This window comes from Conger conger, chromosome 2, assembly GCF_963514075.1.
Source record: "Conger conger chromosome 2, fConCon1.1, whole genome shotgun sequence".
Lineage (NCBI taxonomy): Eukaryota > Metazoa > Chordata > Actinopteri > Anguilliformes > Congridae > Conger > Conger conger.
The window spans coordinates 81,429,144-81,450,048 of NC_083761.1; the positions used below are offsets into that span (position 1 = coordinate 81,429,144).

The 20,905-nt window shown below is 47.4% G+C and overlaps 1 protein-coding gene across 1 annotated transcript in view; it reads left to right on the forward strand.

The window, feature by feature from the left end:
- The first annotated feature begins 2,646 nt into the window (after positions 1-2,646).
- The window catches only part of si:ch211-216b21.2 (heparan sulfate glucosamine 3-O-sulfotransferase 3A1), a 42,321-nt gene continuing 24,062 nt past the window's right edge, over positions 2,647-20,905 (forward strand). Inside the window, exon 1 of the mRNA XM_061231333.1 lies at positions 2,647-3,779. Coding sequence (XP_061087317.1) covers positions 3,175-3,779 — 605 coding nt within the window. The 5' untranslated portion in view covers positions 2,647-3,174. The remainder of the gene's footprint in view (positions 3,780-20,905) is intronic.

Below are 20,905 nucleotides of genomic sequence, written 5' to 3' on the forward strand. Positions count from 1 at the left end.
GAAAATGAGTATTCCTTGCACAGGAAGGCCGGCTCCCCTGAAGAAAAAAGGAGGAGGCGAAACGTTGGAAGACGACGGGGCTCTCTGAAGTGACCCTCCTGGCCCTGTCTGCTGTCCCGGGCTCCTCTCAATCTCGAACCGTTCATTTGGGGAGGCGAATGTTTTTGTCAAAAGTCGAGCGTGCGCGAGGGGAAGAGGGAGGCGAAGTCGGTGGCAGGAAGCGGCGGGTTGAGGGGGGGCGGGCGACACGGGGGGGGGGGGGGGGGGTGATTTTCGGCTCTCTGAAAGTCCCGAATTCCTCTGCACTCCTGCCTGAGGGTGACGACAATGTGAAAACATTTGACCCCGGGGGCTGCGATGGGGGGGGGGGGGGGAGAGGGGGGGTGAGGGGGGGGGGGGGGCGGCGACACTGACGCCTCGTCTTCTTTCGGGGTCTGAAAGGGGGGTGTGATTTGTTAAAACGCGGGGCGCCCCTGCATTGTACCCAAACACGGGGACATCTGGCCCAAGCAGGACCCTGGCCGGTGATTGGGGTCCCCCCCCCCCCGTCCTCATTCTGGACCAGTGAGCTGTGCGGCATTGAGGCAGGGCGAACCCCCTTTGTCATGCTAACGTCCCCCAAATCACAGGAGCAGATGTGCAACATTCGCCCCTGTTCTTGTTCACTTGTAAAGAAATAATGCGCCCTTATTATTTTTCTCTTCCTCCTCTTTAAAAAAATAAAAGAATGAGAGAGAAAGAGAAAGAAAACACTAACAAAAAAAAAGTTTACAATAATAGTTCTCTTCCTTGGTGGGCCCCGGGAACGAGCGACGGAGTTTACACGCGAGTCGGAGGACCTGCGGAGTGATGAGGACATCTTCCGGACCTTTCCGAGGTTAGACGGAGAGAGATGGGAGGGGGAGATACCCCGATGAAAGCTAAACAAAGTTTAAAAAGACAGGAACAATGTTTGCCCTGTGGCATCTCCGCTCCAGCCCGTTCGGCTTTGTTTATGTGAACGCACGCGACAAACGCACACGACGCGCGGCAGACAAACGTAAATCACCGGGTCGTGTCGGCTCTGGGTCCGTGCAGCGCTCCGTCTGTCGTGGAAAGTTATCCGAGAAGAGACACAGGAAGTCACTCTGCGCTGCATTCCAGTACATCTGTTTGTTGACGGTTGCATGACTTGCAAATCTCGTTCAGTTTGCACGTCGTGCATTAAGTTCTTACTTATTAGTTTTGGAAAACATTAAAAAGTGTCTTCACAAAACTGATAGCGATAAAATAAAATAAAATTTTCATTAACAGAGTACGGTATTTTTATAAATTAAATGAAGGGAATAGTTGGATTAAACGGTTGGAATTTATATAGCACCTATATCCAAAGCACAGTGCAACTGATGCTTCTCGTTCACCCATTCGTGCACACACACGGTGATTGCAAGGCACCAAACAGCTGGAGGATTTTGGGGTTAGGCATCTTGCTCAGGGAGACTCAGACACACCGAGGATGGGATTGAACCTGGCAACCCTCCGACTGCAAGACAAGTGTTCTTACAGCCTCTGCCAATGGATTAATGAGATTATGCACATATAAACTAAAATCGTTTCAGGATTACAAGATTAAGTAGATGACCACATACACTGTATTTGTACATCGGAAAAAGAGTTTATTTTTATTTTTCCTGGTCTGTAATAACACTTTCGTTTGGAAGGTTGGGTTTTATTTAGGAACCCGCAATCTAACCTGTCGTTCAGATGTGATACTCGGAATGATTGACTTGTCGGTAAATCGGTGCAGTCGGCTCCGCCAGACAGGGGCGCGTGTTTAATGCTGCACTACAAAATATTTGTGTTCGGTTCTGCCACGCGCCATAATTCATCGCCCGCGTCGTGCAGCGGCGCATGACGACACGTTGGCTTTTTTTTTTTTTTTTTCCAAAAGGGACGCGTCCTGCGCGCGCTTAAACTGACTTTTTTATCAATCTGTCATTTAAAAAGTGGTTATTATTATTATTATTATTATTATTATTATTAGCCTATAAATATCAATAATAATAATAATAATAATAATAATAATAATAATAATAATAATAATAATAATAATAATACATGAATACAAATAAATAAATACATTAATAAGAAGAAGAAGAAGAAGAAGAAGAAGAAGAAGAAGAAGAAGAAGAAGAAGATAACCTTCATAATCAAAATAGCAGCATGTACAATTTAGTGCACATTCATTTAACTCCATGAAAAAGAATAGCGTTAAAGAATAGCGTTTTAAAGAACACTCCAGCAACAATGACAAGTGCAACAGAAATTGATTCACGTCGGGCGTCCCCGAACGACCACGCAAACATGCATATTCTCCCCGTCGTGAACGCGCGTCCTTCCCGCGCGAGCGCCGCCGTCGCTAGGACGCGGATTTGCATTCTTCCGAGGTTGACAGCTCCCGGCCGGGCGTGGCGGGTTCGGGCGCGCGTGCTCCCGCCCTAACGGACATCCCATTGGCTCGTGTGCTCATCTGGACACGCTTCTTAGGGACACAGGAAATAATTACGCGGCCTCTGATTGGACGAGGAAGCGTCCATTACCTTTCGTGTGTCACGCAGAAGTTCGATACAAGCGATACACGTGCAAGGGGGAGTCAGTGAAGTTAAAGTTTGCCTTCGGGTAAAGGGCTGGCGACTTTGGAACACGAAATATTTGCATCTTTGGTAGGATTCGACCTTTTTCTTCTTTTTTCTTTAAGGCTTTCGGTTGTCATTTAGGAATGGCAAATACACATGAATTAACTGTTGAAGATGTGGCTCCAAGTGGAATTATCAGCCAGGGAAATAAGAGTGCCCAACAATAATATTTCATTGATCTACGCTCATCCAAACCAGCGCAGTTTGTAAAGTCACGGTTGCGTTATTGTTGCAGAAACAGATTAGTGGAATGCTTGCCGTTTAATTTCCTACCCTCAGCATTGAAGTTATAATTATAACCGGTGGAAAAACAACTACCTCAACTTGTGTACGCACGTAAAGGTTAGGCTATTTCTGACGCGGCCGCTTGAAAAATCGAGTTCACTATAGATGCGGCCACTGCTTAGTGCTTTAAGTGTTCTCCGTTTCTTAATGGCAAGACCCGAGGATGTCTGCCTAGCATGGCTGTGGCTCTCGCACCAGCGACCCGCGGACCGTTATGGCATTTAGCCGCGTCTTCTCGGATCCCCCGTCCAGGAGCATCTTTAAGAAATTCGTGGTCATGCTGTTGTCGCTGCTCACCTCTCTCTACTTCATGTACTGTCTGGCCGACCGTTGCAGCACCATGCCCTCTCCGGTGAGAGCGCCCGAGCCAGTCGTGGGTTTCCTCGCGTCCTCGGACTTTCAGGACTGGCAGTCGCTGAGGAGGAAAAGACTGCTCCAAAAAATCATTAACAAGCCCGCGTACGACGACGGCGGCAGGCTCACCTCCCGGTTAGACGCGGATGGAAACGCCGGCGCTGGCGTTGTGGTGTCGGGACTGGAGGCGGACGCGCTGCGGTCCGACTTGCGGCTGGCCGGCTCCTTGGATCTGGCTTCCGTATCGCGGGTGGCAGGCTTGTCGGCGCGGACGGGGAGTACAGGTAGACTCAGCCAGCTCGGCGAAGGGACGAAGAAGCTGCCCCAGGCGATCATCATCGGCGTGAAGAAGGGAGGTACTCGGGCGCTGCTGGAGTTTCTGCGCGTGCATCCAGACATCCGGGCGGTAGGAGCCGAGCCGCACTTCTTCGACAGGAACTACGACAACGGACTGGATTGGTACAGGTAATGTTGTTATTATTATTATTATTATTATTATTATTATTATTATTATTATTATTATTATACGATTATTTTGCCATTGTTTATTGTGCATAGCATATACCGTGGGATAATTCGAAGTGTGGCTACTTTGATATTGCCTCTCCTATCACTCAGGGATTTTGGATAAGCCAAAAAACAAAACAAAAAAAATGCACTGAAGCACTGACTGTCTGCACTGAAACACACTGACTATAAAAATCAAGTCTTATACAGAATTATTTATTTGAATACACTACAAGAACATTGTGTGGTCTGTGGAATAAATTATCGTTAAGTAGGCGAACTAGCCTATAGATATTTGCAGATTTACATTTTTGCTAAACCATACCACATATGCTACGGTTTATGCCATGCTATATAGCCTATTACACGGCATGGTATATTTGGCCTGGTTTACGACTGTAAATATCGACAAACGTACCAAGTGAATTTCTTCAATAGAAGATAGGCATCTGGGAAAAAAACCAATAGGCCGATACTGGGACAACTAACGGCACAAAATAAATAGGCTTACTTGTATGAAACATAACGGATTTAAACCATGACCAGTTACGCCACTGAATTCTAATTCCGTTTCAGTTTTCTTATGAGAATTAAAATCTTGAGGGAAGTATTAAACACAAAACACAATGTGAATCTGTGTTGCTAATGTAATTATTCAGAACTTTAATTAATCCTCTGCGATTAATTCCTAGATGTTGTAACTTTTTTATTGTGGTTTATTGTCGAAGCTAATATTAAATCTTTTATAAGTCTGTAAATTTCATATGCTGATGTATGTATTTGCAGTAGTAGCCACCCTGTTGCAGGTTTTAGCCTAATATATTAAATATTTCTTATTTTATTTTTAATGAATCTGTGCCGAATGTATTGGGTGATTAATTCCTGAATGTTATGTTACAATCGTTAGGCATCATTGAAAAGTTGAATATAAATAACAGAGTTAATTGAGCAGGTGTTAGTATGGCGTACGCTGTTCAAATTATTTTTTTATTTTGTTTTAGCTTGTCGTGATTGGTATATAAAAGAATCAAACATAATACTTAAGCATTCTTTTAAAAACTGCACTTTGTGGTGTATTTTGAAGTGTATTTAAATTGTTTTATGTAGTTTTCCCGACACGATCTTGTGAAACTGACGTACTGAAAGTCATTACTACTTAGTAATTCATAATTAATAAGTAATTAATTAGTAATTCATAATAATAATAATAATAATAATAATAATAATAATAATAATAATAATAACAATACTAATAATAATAATACTAATAATATAATAATAATAATATATAATAATATATAGCTAACAAATAGTCTTCTGATGTTTTATAATATGTGAGACATGCTGACTTGCACTTATGTATTTATTTAAAAGTACTGACTCAGTTTTAAGTGTTGTTTTGTAGGCCTCTGTCTAAGAACGATAAAAACATGATTTACAATGAACAGAACGTCATACATGAAGATATAGTCTGACTAGTCAATAGTATATCATTATTGAATATAATTGTCACCGAAGGTCAATTCCAATTCAGTGATAAACATAGTTAATAAACAGAGACACGGGTAAGCAACGTGAATTGAAAAAAAAAGTAGTAGTAGTGCATTTAAAAAAAGAAAACAAAAAAGTTTAAGCATAAGAAGTATGTTGTTCTCACCAAGGAATATTTTAAATCTCAGCGGAACTTTTCAGTCGAAAATATCAATAAATAAATGAACAAAACCTTTCAGGAAGTGTTTGGAAGCCGGGCTCGGTGCATTTTAAGCAGGGTTGGGGGGGTCAGAGAACTCACTCTCTTCACACTCCACGCAGTCAATGAATTATTAAAAGAAGTTAGACGAAGTAAAGCAGGTATTTGATGGGTGGCAGCGGTTCTCGTGGCCTTGGGGGTGTTGGGCTCAAGCGGACAATGGCTGGTAAAAGGAAAAGGCCTTTTTGTTCTGTGTCTATATACACACGGTCCAGTGGGTCTGAGTTGTTGTAATTTTTTTATTTCTCTCGCTGAATGTCTGAAAGGAGGGCGAGAGGAGAGGGGACAGTGGTCTGAGAGCTGGCTCTGACACCGCCAGTCCGGCTCAGGAAGTAGTATTTTACCAAAACTGTTTTCAGAGAAGGGGTCATGCTCTTAAACAAAAACATAAGTTGACCCTTTAGACCTCCACCCCCCCCCCCCCCCCCTTTCACCCGCATGCCCATGGAATACACACACACACACACACACACACACACATAGACACACACACACACACACACACACACACATAGACACACGCACACATTCACACACACACACACACACATAGACACACACACACATTCACACACACACACACACACACACATAGACACACACACACATTCACACACACACACACACACACACACACACACACATAGACACACGCACACATTCACACACACACACACACACACACACATAGACACACGCACACATTCACACACACACACACACACATACACACATGCACACACAAACGCACACACATAGACATGCACACACTCACACACACACACACATAGACATGCACACACTCACACATGCACGCACGCAGACACATAGACACGCACACACACACACACACATACATGCACACACTCACACACAGACACGCACACATAGACACGTACACACACACACACACAGACACGCACACATAGACACGCACACATTCACACACACATGCACGCACACACACACATAGACACGCACACACTCTCCCACACACACACACAAACATACACACAGACACATGCACACACACATTTTAATTCTTCATTTAGGTTCACATTTATAAAATACATGACAAGGGCCCAAACCTATTTCAGTTGTATTCTGCTGTCTTTCACTTGTGTGGCAGAAAGCATTCCGCACACACACACACACACACTCACACACTCACATACACTCAAACACACACACGCACTCACACACACACCCTCGATAAATAATTGTGTCTTTTCATTTCTTCTTCCTCTCTCTCTCTCTCTCTCTCTCTCTCTCTCGTGCACACCCCCCCCCCCCCCTCTCTTTCTCACTTGTTCCCAGCGCAGGCGGGGCAGATTGATTTGTGTGTTTAGTTTCAGATCGATCTGTGTGTGTTCATTCACGTTTTTGAGCGGGCCCCTCTGGGGGATAAAGGCGCCCTTTTCCGCGGCCCGCGGGCCCTAATGGGCCCTCCCCGACACCGCCGCCGTTATTAAGAGGAATTGGAGCCGTAATGGAGGGTTACCTGGGTGCCTCGGGGGGTATAATTCATCTTTTGATTGAGTTAACACTGCACATTGACTCTCCGGGGCCAAAAGGGGTGTGTGTGTGTGTGTGTGTGTGTGTGTGTGGGTCCCCTTAACCTCCTTTCAGGACCCGACTCCCCCCCCCCTCCTCATTCTTCCCACACAGACTCCTCTCCTCTGTTCCCTTTCTGCGAATGCACTCTCTCTTTTTGCCATCAGTCTTTCACACCCTTTCATTTACCTATTCATCCATTGTGGGGTGGGCTTTTTCCTTTGACTTTTTATATCTTGCGAGGGTCCCATCTATCCTCCGGAGTTGCCAAGATTCCGCGGAATGCCGTCTGCGCCTCCCCGAGTTTTTTGGGATTGAGTGCCGGGGGCTCTGGGAAGTTGAAAGTCCCGCCGCGGGGGCGGAAAAGGGTCTTGGGATGAAGAAAAAAAGCGTAAATAAATAAGGATGATAATGACGTGACTAATTTTGAAGGAGTGCGACCGCTCTGTGTCAGGAGGGTTCCCGGGGGGCCGGGCGGACTGTGTGCCGGGCCTGGACCCTCAGAGGAATGCCGTTGTGCAGTTTCTCTAGACGGGGTGGACCATGTAAAAAGGCTTTTCCCCCCCCCTCTCTCTTTCCGTGTTCAGTGTGAGGGAAGTCGCTGGCTCAACCGTCGTTTCTTCGGGGTTCAAAGTTTTTAAATCTCCGAATGCTGCCGTCATCTGTTTTTCGTTTTGTTTTGTTTTGTTTTGTTTTGTTTTGTTTTGTTTTGTTTTGTTTTGTTTTGTTTTGTTTTGTTTTGTTTTGTTTTGTTTTGTTTTGTGGGGGAAAAAAGAAAAGCCCTAGGAATGCGAGGCGCTAAAACATTAACGGCTCGTTCGTTTCGACCGCACCAGGGCTCAGCGGATGTACGTGTGGACCGCCATGGCGATTAAGAAAACAAATAAAACAAATAAAGTTATGCCCCATAAATTCTTACGCGCTGTGAGTCGGACGTGGCCGGCTCACTGTTATTTTTTAATCTCTGTGCAATCTGAGGCGTGTGTTTATATTAGGGCCAGGAATCCGCCCGTGTGCTGGCCCGTGTTTGTTTCTGCTGTCCATCCTGCCCTGTGAAAATGGCCCTTTTTTATTGCTGATTAATAACAGCGTCCTGTCGCCCGGACCTTTGTAAGTTTTTATTATTATTATCATTATTATTATTGTTATTATTATTCCCTCTGGATGTTTGCACAGTAGTATTAACTCCACACTTCCCCTGTAGTGTGAAATGGCAGCTTTGTGACCCAAATGGTCTGTACCGTAGGGTTCAGCAGTTAACCCTCTGGCTGCTTTTGTTTGTAGCCTGTCTGCAGTGTGGTAATCCCTGCATCTGTCATTTTTACTCACACGCGCACGTATGAACGCACACACGCACACACACACGTACACACACACGCACGTACGAACGCACACACGCACGCACGTACACACACACGTACGTACACACACGCACGCACGCACGCATGTACACACACACACGCATGTACATACGTGCACACACACACACAGACACACACACACACACACACACGTACACACACACACACACGCACGCACGCACGCACACACACGCGCACACACACACACACACACTCACACACAGACTCACACACACACACACACGCACACACACACACACACACACACATTCACATATGAATGCACACAGGAATAGGGCTCTCTCCTAAAAAACTTTCCAAAAAAATGAGGAGCTCACAAATGCATCCCAAATAGTATATGTGATCCTTAACCCCTCTGTAGGCTTAACACTCTGTATACTCCCCTTGTCCTCAGGGTAAAAAATGACCCGCCTTCACTAAACCCCTAAGATAAAGCCGCTTAATAGAATTTTAAACCCCAAATCTATTTTGAATGAAGAAACAACCTGTCACTCATCACAAACTTTGTCATCAAATTTCAAGTTGAAAAAAAGATTTCTCTGCTGTTAAACATAGTGGCGGGTCATTTTTTACCCTTAAGACAACACGAGGGTTAAGAGATCCAGTTTTCGCACATTCCTGGGGCAAATGCTCCTAAAATGGGAGCTCTGCTGAAGGATGGGGAGGATAACATTAGCGAGATAAAACTGAGATTTAAACGTTTCTACATGAAGCCTTTCCTCAGAGAGAGCTGTTCTGTTCTTTAAGTTCTTTCATAAATGTAGTGTCTGATATTATTTTTATTCACGTCCCTCCCTGAGAGAGCCAGCTATTTCCGTTTGAAAAGTAATTTTATCGGAAATTGTGTTACGGCTTTATGTTCAGCTGTGGTCTTTGGCAGACATATTCCATCTGTCTACATGAAAACAAAAACGTTTTAATGGCTGATAAATAGGTTGTTGGAACAAGTTTTCTATTAATGTACTTTTTCCCATCATTTCATCGTATACAGACAGTCATAATAACTTTGTTAAAAGTACTTGAAACAATCTCATTCCCTCTTTCCTCCTTCGCGTGTGATGGCAGACACTTTAAAGTGCTTTCTGATCGAGCGTCTAATTGCACATTCCCCAAGCTTATCATTATACACACTCTGTCATAAGGCCCGAGACTTCCTGTTCCTTTATCTGCTTTTTGGTTGCCTACACTCTCAGAAATTAAGGTACAGAAAGTGCCTAAAATGGTACAAATGCTTGTTGCTGGGGTGGTACTCTATAGTTACATAAAATTGTACCCCTAACCAGCAATGTGTAATTAATTTGTACCTGTTTTGTCGTGAAAGCATACTCATTTGTACCCGACGAGAACATTACTGTACTTTGAGGGTACATTTAGGAAATTTGATCCTTGAAGAACAAAAACACTGTCACAAAAACACTGAGAGTGTACTTCACTCAGTACATGGTCTCCCTGGCAACTGTGAGCTGGATATACGTTTAAGTTTATAGTTATGTGACCATGCAGTGTGTGTGTCTGTGTGTGTGTGTGGTGAGTGAGCGTGTGTGTGTGTGTGTGACAGTGCAAGCCTGCGTGCGCGTGTGTGTGTGTGTGTGTGTGCGTGCGTGCGTGCGTGTGTGTGTGTGTATGTGTGTGTGTGTGTGCGTGAGTGTGTGTGCGTGTGTGTGTGTGTGTGCGTGTGTGTGTATGTGTGCGTGAGTGTGTATGTGTGCGTGAGTGTGTGTGTGTGTGTGTGTGTGTGTGTGTGTGTGTGTGTGACAGCGCAAGCCTGCGTGTGTGCGTGTGTGTTTATGTGTGTGTGTCTGTGTGTGTGTGTGGTGCGTGAGCGTGTGTGTGTGTGTGTGACAGTGCAAGCCTGCGTGCGTGTGTGTGTGTTTATGTGTGTGTGTCTGTGTGTGTGTGTGGTGCGTGAGCGTGTGTGTGTGTGTGTTTATGTGTGTGTGTGGGCACTTGTTCCCAGCTGGGTTCATTGAGCTCTATTGACTGGGTTGTCCATGGCTGCAGAGCCTGGGCAGAGGCAGGACTGGGGCTCTGTGGGGGGGCTGCTGACTGGTCCCCTCACCTGTCACTCCCATCGGTGGGTTTCTTCAGAGCTGTGAGGTTTTATTGCTTTAAGCGGACTATAACGGATTTAGAGAGGTGCTTCAATTTTTTAGAAAGTCTCCCATGGGTTACAAGGTCTCAGATGCAGGTTGCAGAAGTTCACGATGGGCTATGAGATTGCCTCTCTCCCTCTCTCTTTCTCTTTCTCTCACTCTCTTTCCATAGGCCTACCTTTATGCTCCTAATTATGCAGAACCTGTTTTACATGACGGGCGACTGGGGCAGTGTAAATAAGACTCTCCCGCTGGAATTTGATTCCCTGTTTATTTTATTGTGTTTCGTGTCCCGTGTGTGTGTGTGTGTGTGTGTGTGTGTGTATGTGTGCGTGTGTGTGTTCTCACACGTTGTGTGTTCAGAGATGCTCTTCTGCATACCACTGTTGTAATGTGTGGTTATTTGCGTTACTGTCACCTTCCTGTCAGCTTTGAGCAGCCTAGCCATTCTCCTCTGACGTCTCTCATTAACAAGGCGTTTCTGCTCACTGTATGTTTTTGGTTTTTCGCACCATTCTCAGCAAACACTAGAGACTGTTGTGCGTGACAGTCCCAGGAGATCAGCTGTTTCTGAGATACTCAAATATTTCTTCCCCATTCTGACATTTGGTCTGAAAAACAGCTGCACCTCTTGACTCTGTCTGCATGCTTTTATGCGTTTAGTTGCTGCCTCACGATTGGCTGATTAAATATTTGCATTTACACACTGGTGTACAGGTCTACCTAATAATACCTAACGTTCTCACTGAGTGCATAACTTAAAACGTACCTAAAAGAAAATAAAAAATTGTGAAATCCAGGGAGTGAAGATTGTGTTTCATAGCATTGCGTTGTTTCTTTATTCCATTCTTTGATTTTATTTCTTAAATGTTTTTTAAATAGCCCCGGAAATGGGCGTGATTGCCGGCGTGTTGTGTTACAGGCTGAGTCCGACTCACACGCAGGCCTTTGTCCCCGGCCTCCGGGGCTGTTGTTCTGGAAGTATGCGTGCCACATGTGAACAAGGGGTTACACACACACACACACACTCACACACACACACACACACACACTCACACACTCACACACACTCACACACACACACACTCACACACACACACACACACACACTCACACACTCACACACACTCACACACTCACACACACTCACACGCACACACACTCACACACTCACACACACACACACACACACACACACACTCACACTCACACACACACACACACACACACACACACACTCCGCAGCGGGCCCTAATGAAAGGGCTCCACACGGCTGCGACCCGGCCCTCTCCGGTTACCCAGAGTCCCCTTCACCTGTCCAGCCGGGGGAGGCCTCTGTTTGAAGCGGCCAGGCTTGGCGGATTAGCCCAGACCCAGCGGCCTAATGGGATAATTATCCCTCACCAAAACATGTGTGATGCGTACACACACACTCACACACTCATGCACACACACACACACTCACACACTCATGCATACACACACAGACACTCACACACACACACTCACACACACACACACACACACACACTCATACACACACACTCATACACACACTCATACACACACACTCACACACATGCATACACACACACACACACACACACACACACACACATACACACACTCATACACACACACACACTCATACACACACACACACACACACACTCACACACACACACATACACTCACACGCACACATACACACACACACACACTCATACACACACACACTCACACACACACACACACACAGACACACACACACACACACACACACACACACATACATACACACACGCATACACACACTCCGTACGGCTGGGAGGTCTTGTCCTGCACCCCCCCCCCCTGCCCCCGGTCAGCACACACATGCCTCCTGGATCTGCCACAGACAGTGCACCCTGTCCTTTACCTCTGCCCCACTGCTACAGCACACCCTCCCGTCTGTTTCCCATAAAGGGCCAAATAAGACGCGGGTAATTCAATCAGCTCCGTAACCCTCATCTCCTTAACGCCACTCAGATATTTCATCCTTAAAGGCTGTCATCGTTAAAAAACCGTGACGTTGTTTTTACATTTTTTTTTGAGAGGGAAAATAAATGCTGTTTTTTCTGCAGTCAGAAAGCTACCTACAGGGTAATGATCGTGACTTTTAGCCAATGTGACTTACAGTTGATTAAACTAAGCAAGGGACAATCCCCCCCAGGACCAACGCCTTGCCCAAGGGCCCAACAGCTTTGCGGATCTTATCGTGGCTACACTGAGGCTTGAACCACCAACTTTGCGGGTCCCAGTCATGTACGTTTAGTGTGCCACTAGGCTTCAGGCTGTCCCAGTCATGTACCTTAGCCACTAGGCTTCAGGCTGTCCCAGTCATGTGCCTTAACCACTAGGCTTCAGGCTGTCCCAGTCATGTACCTTAGCCACTAGGCTTCAGTCTGTCCCAGTCATGTGCCTTAGCCACTAGGCTTCAGGCTGTCCCAGTCATGTACCTTAGCCACTAGGCTACAGGCTGTCCCAGTCATGTACTTTAGCCACTAGGCTTCAGGCTGTCCCAGTCATGTACATTAGCCACTAGGCTTCAGGCTGTCCCAGTCATGTACCTTAACCACTAGGCTACAGGCTGTCCCAGTCATGTACTTTAGCCACTAGGCTTCAGGCTGTCCCAGTCATGTACCTTAACCACTAGGCTACAGGCTGTCCCAGTCATGTACCTTAGCCACTAGGCTACAGGATACAATGGGTAATATCTGTGACAAACTCGAATGCAGTGAGAGGGAGAGACAGAGAGAGAGAGAGAGAGAGAGAGAGAGAGAGAGAGCGATGGAAGAAAAGGGGGCGAGAGAGAGGGAGGTTGGTGGGTGAAATGGTGGAGTGGTTGGTTGGGGGGGGGTTGAGAAAATAATGTTAAATTAGGGGTTTCCGTGTTTATGAAACGCTGCGTGTGTGTTTAAGGTCGTTGGGTAATGGTTAATAAGGAGGGGCCGGGGCTGGACGGGGGAGCCCGGGATGAGGGGGTCTAGCCTGGGGCACGAACGCCGGAGTCCCCCTCTGATGTGGAGCTCGGAGTACGCACCCTGCCACCACATCCACACGCCACCCCGCCAATAACGCCCTCCCGCCACGCCTCACTTCTGCTCCACAGACTTTATTATTATGATTATTGTTATTACGATTATTTCAAATTCGTTTTTGATATGTCTCTGTGAAGAATGAGGTATTTTGATATTGTGAGCGGTGTTATTTTTTCCACCACATATATATTTATTTTTATTGCTTCTTTCAGGTCATTCTCCTTTAAAGCAACATTCACTGCTTTTGAAGTGTTTTTGAACTTGTGTACTTAGAATGTGTGCTACAGTCTATTCAGTCCAGACATAGGAAGACTACGCTTTTATAGACATTTAATGGAGTCTGCCCTGGTGTATAATCCAGCTTGAAATGACCAGCTACCAGTGGTATCAAAACATAGCCTGAGCTGAGTCATACCATGTTGAGTATGAACTGATTGAACTGGCCAATCAGCTGCGAGCTGTGGAGGGTGATCGGGTGTGTGTATGAGTGTATGAGTGTGTGTGTGTGTGTGTGTGTGTGTGTGATCGGGTGTGTGTATGAGTGTATGAGTGTGTGTGTGTGTGTGTGTGTGTGTGATCGGGTGTGTGTATGAGTGTGTGTGTATCACAGCTGCTCCTTTGATCCACTGGAATAACAGGCTCCTGTTTGTTCAGTCGAAGTCGACCCAAAACCCCGTCACCGGCCGCGCTGGCAGTTTGAGAATGGCTGGTGTCTCTGACCCGTCGGTTTCCTGGGCTGTTCCTCGGTGCTCAAATCTCTCCTGCAGACCGGCCGGTGTTTCACCAAGCGGGGGAACGATAACGAGCGCACAGTCCCCGTTTCTGATTCAGGGAGGTTCCAGGTGGCAGTTATCCAGCTTCATGAGACAGCGTCCTGGTGTGACCGGTCGAGTGGAGTGTGTGCGTTCAGTGTTTTGGGCGGTGTTTTGGATGTGTGTCTTTGGTATTTTGGGGTGTTAGGGCAGTGTTAGTGGGGTGTGTTGGGTGCGTGTCTTTGGTGTTAGTGGGGTGTTAGGGCAGTGTTAGTGGGGTGTGTTGGGTGCGTGTCTTTGGTGTTTGGGGGTGTTAGGGCAGTGTCAGGGCAGGGTTAGGGGGTTGTTTTGGGGGTGTTTGGGGGTGTTAGGGCAGTGCCAGGGCAGGGTTAGGGGGTTGTTTTGGGGGTGTTTGGGGGTGTTAGGGCAGTGTCAGGGCAGGGTTAGGGCAGGGTTAGGGGGTTGTTTTGGGGGTGTTTGGGGGTGTTAGGGCAGTGTCAGGGCAGTGTTAGGGGGTGCTCTTGACACACACAGCCCAGCCGGGCTCAGCGTGGGTGTGAAAGTGATCGCCGCGGACATTACTGAAAACGTGAACCTGTCAGGACCCCGCCGTCCTGCTGCAGGAATTCACCGACCCCCCCGTGCCCTCCACCCCTGACCCCCAGGAGCCCTCCCTGGGAGGCCACGGTCCAGCCTGTCGGCAGCTGCCCCAAGGCATGCTGGGAATGTGCCCCCCCCCCCCCCCTCACAGGGGAGACGTGGGACAGCAGGTGCCTCCCAGATGCACAGGCTCTCACACCTGACGCTCACCCCCCCCTCCCGCCCGGATCGACCCCCCCCGGGACAGAAACGGGATCTGTTTGTTGTCTGGGACCGTCCCGGCTGCAGCTAATTGCTCTGCTGCTCCAAAACGGGCAGCACAGGCCTGGAACATCAAAGGGGGCCCCGGGACCCGGTCTTTGAAGAGGGGGCTGTTAGTGGATAACTAACGGGGGCCGATTGATCACTATTAGATCTGTAGGGCCCACCTCGGAGAGAGAGAGGGCCACCAGACCCAGCCTGGAGCCCCCCCCCCCCCCCCTCCCCCCCCAGAGCCGTGCTAGCCTTGCTTCATGTGCTCTGCAGGTCTAACATAGCGAACCAGCCGTGCTAGCCTTGCTTCATGTGATCTGCAGGTCTAACATAGCGAACCAGCCGTGCTAGCCTTGCTTCATGTGATCTGCAGGTCTAACATAGTGAACTAGCCATGTTAGCCTTGCTTCATGTGATCTGCAGGTCTAACATAGTGAACCAGCCGTGCTAGCCTTGCTTCATGTGATCTGCAGGTCTAACATAGTGAACCAGCCATGTTAGCCTTGCTTCATGTGATCTGCAGGTCTAACATAGTGAACCAGCCGTGCTAGCCTTGCTTCATGTGATCTGCAGGTCTAACATAGTGAACCAGCCATGTTAGCCTTGCTTCATGTGATCTGCAGGTCTAACATAGAGAACCAGCCGTGCTAGCCTTGCTTCATGTGCTCTGGTCTGATCTATACTATGTCACATGAACATCTCACGTGTTCTGTGACGATTTTTGTTTTGGGGTTTTTTTGCTCCTCCTACCCCAAGTCTGGTCTCATCTGACCTGCAGTTCTGCATCTTTACTAGGCCAGGTAAAGCGAGGTAAGCTGTCATTCAGAGCTGAGGTCGGTTCCCATTCGTTTCCTTACAGTTATTTAGCTGTCGCTTTTTATCCAAAGCGACGCACTGTTGACTAGACTAAGCAGGGGCCAGTGTGGGGTTCAGGGCCTTGCTCAAGGGCCCAACAGCAGCTCCACGATGTCTTGAAAAGGCCAACCTTCCAGGTCCCAGTCAAGCAACCAGTCCCAGCCTTAGCCACTAGACTATCGACTGCCCCTATAGACTGGCCCTCAATAAATTAAATTCATGAATTGGGAAAATTCCCATTAGTGTTCCCATAAATTAGTTTTCCACTTAAATTAATTGGGAATTAATTAATTGATCCATTAACGTAATTGGCAGCCACACCAGCAGTGGGGAATACTCTGGGTCTCTCTGGGGGGAGGGTTCTGTCATAAATTGTGAGCTTGTGGGTCCCTTTTTTCAGACAATAATCATTATTATGAAGCTGGAATATTATTTTCACAAGAAAATTATAGTCCTTGGAAGGTCTTAGGGGGCCCCCCTTATTAGTAATGCTTTAAAAAGCAGTTTGGTTTCAAACTCCACACCCCCAATCCAGTCCTTCTGATCTGCAGGCAAAACATAAATCATGCATGCACACACACTACAGACACACACACACATACTCTTACACACACACACACACACACATGCACTTGCCCATACATACACACATACACATACTCTTACACACATACTCTTGCACATACACGCAGACACGCACTCGCACACACACACATACACAGCCACACTCACACACACACACCACATACTATTACACACAGACACACACACACACGCATACTCTTACACACACACTCGCACACACCACACACACACACACACACATACTCTTACACACACACACACACACACACACACACACACACACACATACTCTTACACACACACACACACACACACACACACACACACACATACTCTTACCCACACACTCGCACACACACACACACACACACACACACACACACACACATACTCTTACACACACACACACACACACACACACGCACACACACACACACACATACACACACACACACATACTCTTACACACACACACACACACACACACACGCACACACACACACACACATACACACACACACACATACTCTTACACACACACACACACACACACACACACACACACACACTCCTCGTGCCTAGAGGCCAATGGGGTCAGAACACTGACAGTCTTGCCCTGTGCTGTGTATCTGCACTTGGCTGGTCGGTGATAAAATGGCTCCAAATGGCATTTCCCCCCTCAGTCCACCGTGATTAGAGCCAGCCACACTGGCAACATCCACCCTGCAGAAAGATAGGCAGATCCTCTCTCTCTCCCTCTCGCTCCTTCTGCTTCTCTCTCTCTTTTTCTTTATCTCTCTCCCACTCTCTCTCACTCTCTCTCTCACTGTCTCTCTCTCTCTCTCCTTGCAAAACTGCCGCACTTGTTTTTAAATTGCGCCGCGGTTTAAAAAGGTTGCATCTTTCATAAAGCTTCCATTGTATCCGGTTTGGAAAAGGTAACTGAATCATCCGAGCGGAAACCCCGGCTGTATAACCAGCAGAATGTCGGAAAATATACGTGCACCGTGGATCCGCCGTGGATTAAAATGTCTCCTCACCAGGAAGTGTCCATCTCTCAGCGGGCTAGCCGTACGTGTGTGGCGTAACCTCCAGAACGGCTTTCCCGTGATTATGTCCACATGCTCACAGGCTGTGTCTGTCAACCTGTAACAAAGCCTGTTTTGCACAGCAACGAGCATAAAAACCCCCCCACGTTAGACTGTCTATCTTTATTCCCCTTAAAAAACGAGCCTTATTTTTACATAAAGGCTGTGGCTCAGATTGATTATAGAGAGAGAGAGAATGTCTTGAAAATGAGGTTGCCACACTATCCCCGACTTACTGATAGATGGAGTGTGGTGGGCCTTCTCTTTCTTTGATTCCCCCTCTTTTCTTAAAGACAGGGATCTTACATCTTCCGGCTGCTCTGACACCCCCCCCTACCCTCCCCCCCCCTCCCCGAAAAGTGATTGATAAGAGCCTGTCAGGACAGGGGAGGGGGTGGGCGCTAACCCAGTTCAATTCAATTAATCTGAACCTGAACACGTGTAATTGCTAATTTAACTACCCCTGACTTTACATTAGGGACCGGGGGAAAGGCTGTCAGGGGGGGGGGGAGCCGGCACGCACCACCGTGATGGAGGAAGCTACTTTCCGGGTGATCCCAGTCAAATCAACACAAGATGTCCGCCACCCCCATCTCCCCCCCCACCCGGTGCGAGATGATGGGAGGTTGGTGCGATAATGGAATCGGCCGGCACTGATTGGCTGTAATGTTGCGGGGGGGTGGAGGGGGGGTGGGGATAATGAAGCGGCTCTTTACCCCTCGAGAGCAGTTTCTCTCGAGTGGAGTCTTACGGGCCGAGCCGGGGACCGCTGGCGCGAACATCGTGGCCCGGTCGAGACCGAGCGTTAGCGCCGGGAGGCACCTGCCCTCCACGCCGCGCTCTGCCCTCGTCTTTCTGATCACCGCTGGTGGGCCGGTAGGGGGCGATCGTCCCTCTGCTCAGATTACCCACGATGCCCCAGGGCGGTGACGGGGACGCTGCGCTGTAGGAGGCGCCGTCTTTCGGATGAGACGTTAAACCTCTTGTCCTGACTCACTGCGGTCATTAGAGATCCTGTGACGCTCTTTGCAAAGAGTCGGGGGTTCCCCCGGTGTCCTGGCTACATTCCCAACAATTCCCAACTCTTTCAACCTGCCACCTAATCATCCCCTGATTCATTTGGCGAAAAGATCGTTTTCCTCCCCCCTCCACCTCAGCTGAGGGGTGGTGACCGTTCTGGCACAAAATGGCTGCCGTGCATCACCCAGGTGGCAGCTACACTCTGGTGGTGGTTGAGGCGAGTTTCCCCCTCAACACTGTAAAGCGCTTTGGGTGTCCAGAAAAGCGCTGTATAAATGCAATAATCTATCTGTCCAGGTAACCGGCCGAGGTTTTCGGGTTTTCACGTCGTGAGACCGTTCCCTTCACTCCCGTATGTGACCCTGATGCAGTTAAACCCGCAATTTAACATCACACCGACGTCAATGTTACACAGGAGCACAAACACCGCGGGGAGTGGTACACAGTCAGAAATGAGGAAGCGGTGGTTTCAAAGTCCTGAAGATGCTTAGCTATCTATCATCCCCTCAGTGCTGAAACTGAAAATGATTTGTGAATATGAAAAACATTATCCTAAATATTGAGGCAATAACTGACAAGGGGGAAATCAAGTTGTAGTGTCAAATCAAACTCTCACTCATGCACACCCTGGAGTAAAATCCAGCTGTGACCAGCTTGTTTCAAAGCCTAGCTTGAGCTGGTCAAACCATGTTGAGTATAGAGTTGATCTAACTGGTCAACCAGAAACCAGCTGTTCCAAAACCTAGCTTGAACTGGTCAAACCATGTCGAGTATAGAGTTGGTCTAACTAGTTAACCAGCAACCAGCTGTTCCAAAACCTAGCTTGAGCTGGTCAAACCATGTTGATTATAGAGTTGGTCTAACTAGTTAACCAGCAACCAGCTGTTCCAAAACCTAGCTTGAGCTGGTCAAACCATGTCGAGTATAGAGTTGGTCTAACTAGTTAACCAGTTACCAGCTGTTCCAAAACCTAGCTTGAGCTGGTCAAACCATATTGCGCATAGAGTTGGCCTGAACTGGTCATCCAGATAACAGCTGTTTCAAAACCTAGCTTGAGCAGTTTTTTTCAGCAGGGCATCCATGTGTAACTGGTCTTTCTCTTCAGTAGCCCTGCTTTTGTGTGTGCTGCCCTCAGTATTAGACCCTCTGCGGCAGTCCTGGCAGCAACGGGTCGGGTTCTGTGTTTGGTTGCGTTGTTTGTTGTGTCAGGCTGTCTGTACCTGTGTCCCGGAGAGTGCTGTGTAATTAAGCAGGGCGTTACAGCAGCACGCATAAAAACGAGATTACGGAAAAATCGAAAAGCGGCAGCTGCTTGGTGCTTTTGGCGCCTCGTCCTTTATCCAGTGTGACTTTAAGCGATTAAAACAGATTCAGTTTTATTTCCGCGCGTAATCTGTTTATACACCTGGCTGTTTTCACTGACACATTTCAGGTGAATTCACTTGCGCAAAAGTACAAACGCCAGCTAGGAAATGAAAGGAGAAAACTTTCGCTGCGTGACTGGGACCCGGAAGGTTAGTGGTTCAAGCCCCGGTCTAAGGTCTATGTAGCTGGTGGGCCCTCGAGCAAGGCCCTTAACCCCACATTGCTCCAGGGGGGATTATCCCCTGCTTAGTCTAATAAACTGTGTAAATCGCTTTGGGTAAAAGCATCAGCGAAATAATTGTGAGCTGTCTTACGTTGGGGCGGCAATAACAGAAGCGTTCCGTGTTACGACAGTAACAACACTAATTCAGAGGAACAAATACAAAAAGCAATACGTCATGTTTATCGCTTGGAACAACCACAAGCTTTATATGCACTCAGTGAGCACTTTATTAGGTATTAATTATGCTTATTTTGTTGACTTACTAAGTCTACTGCTGTAGTGTATCCACTTCGAGGTTTGACGCATTGTGTGTTCAGAGATGCTCTTCTGCATACCTTCTCTTGTAATGTGTGGTTGTTTGCGTTACTGTCACCTTCCTGTCAGCTTTGACCAGTCTGGCCCTTCTCCTCTGACATCTCACTGCTCACTGGATTGTTTTTGTTTTCTACACCATTCTTTGCAAACTCAAGCGACTAGTGTGTGTG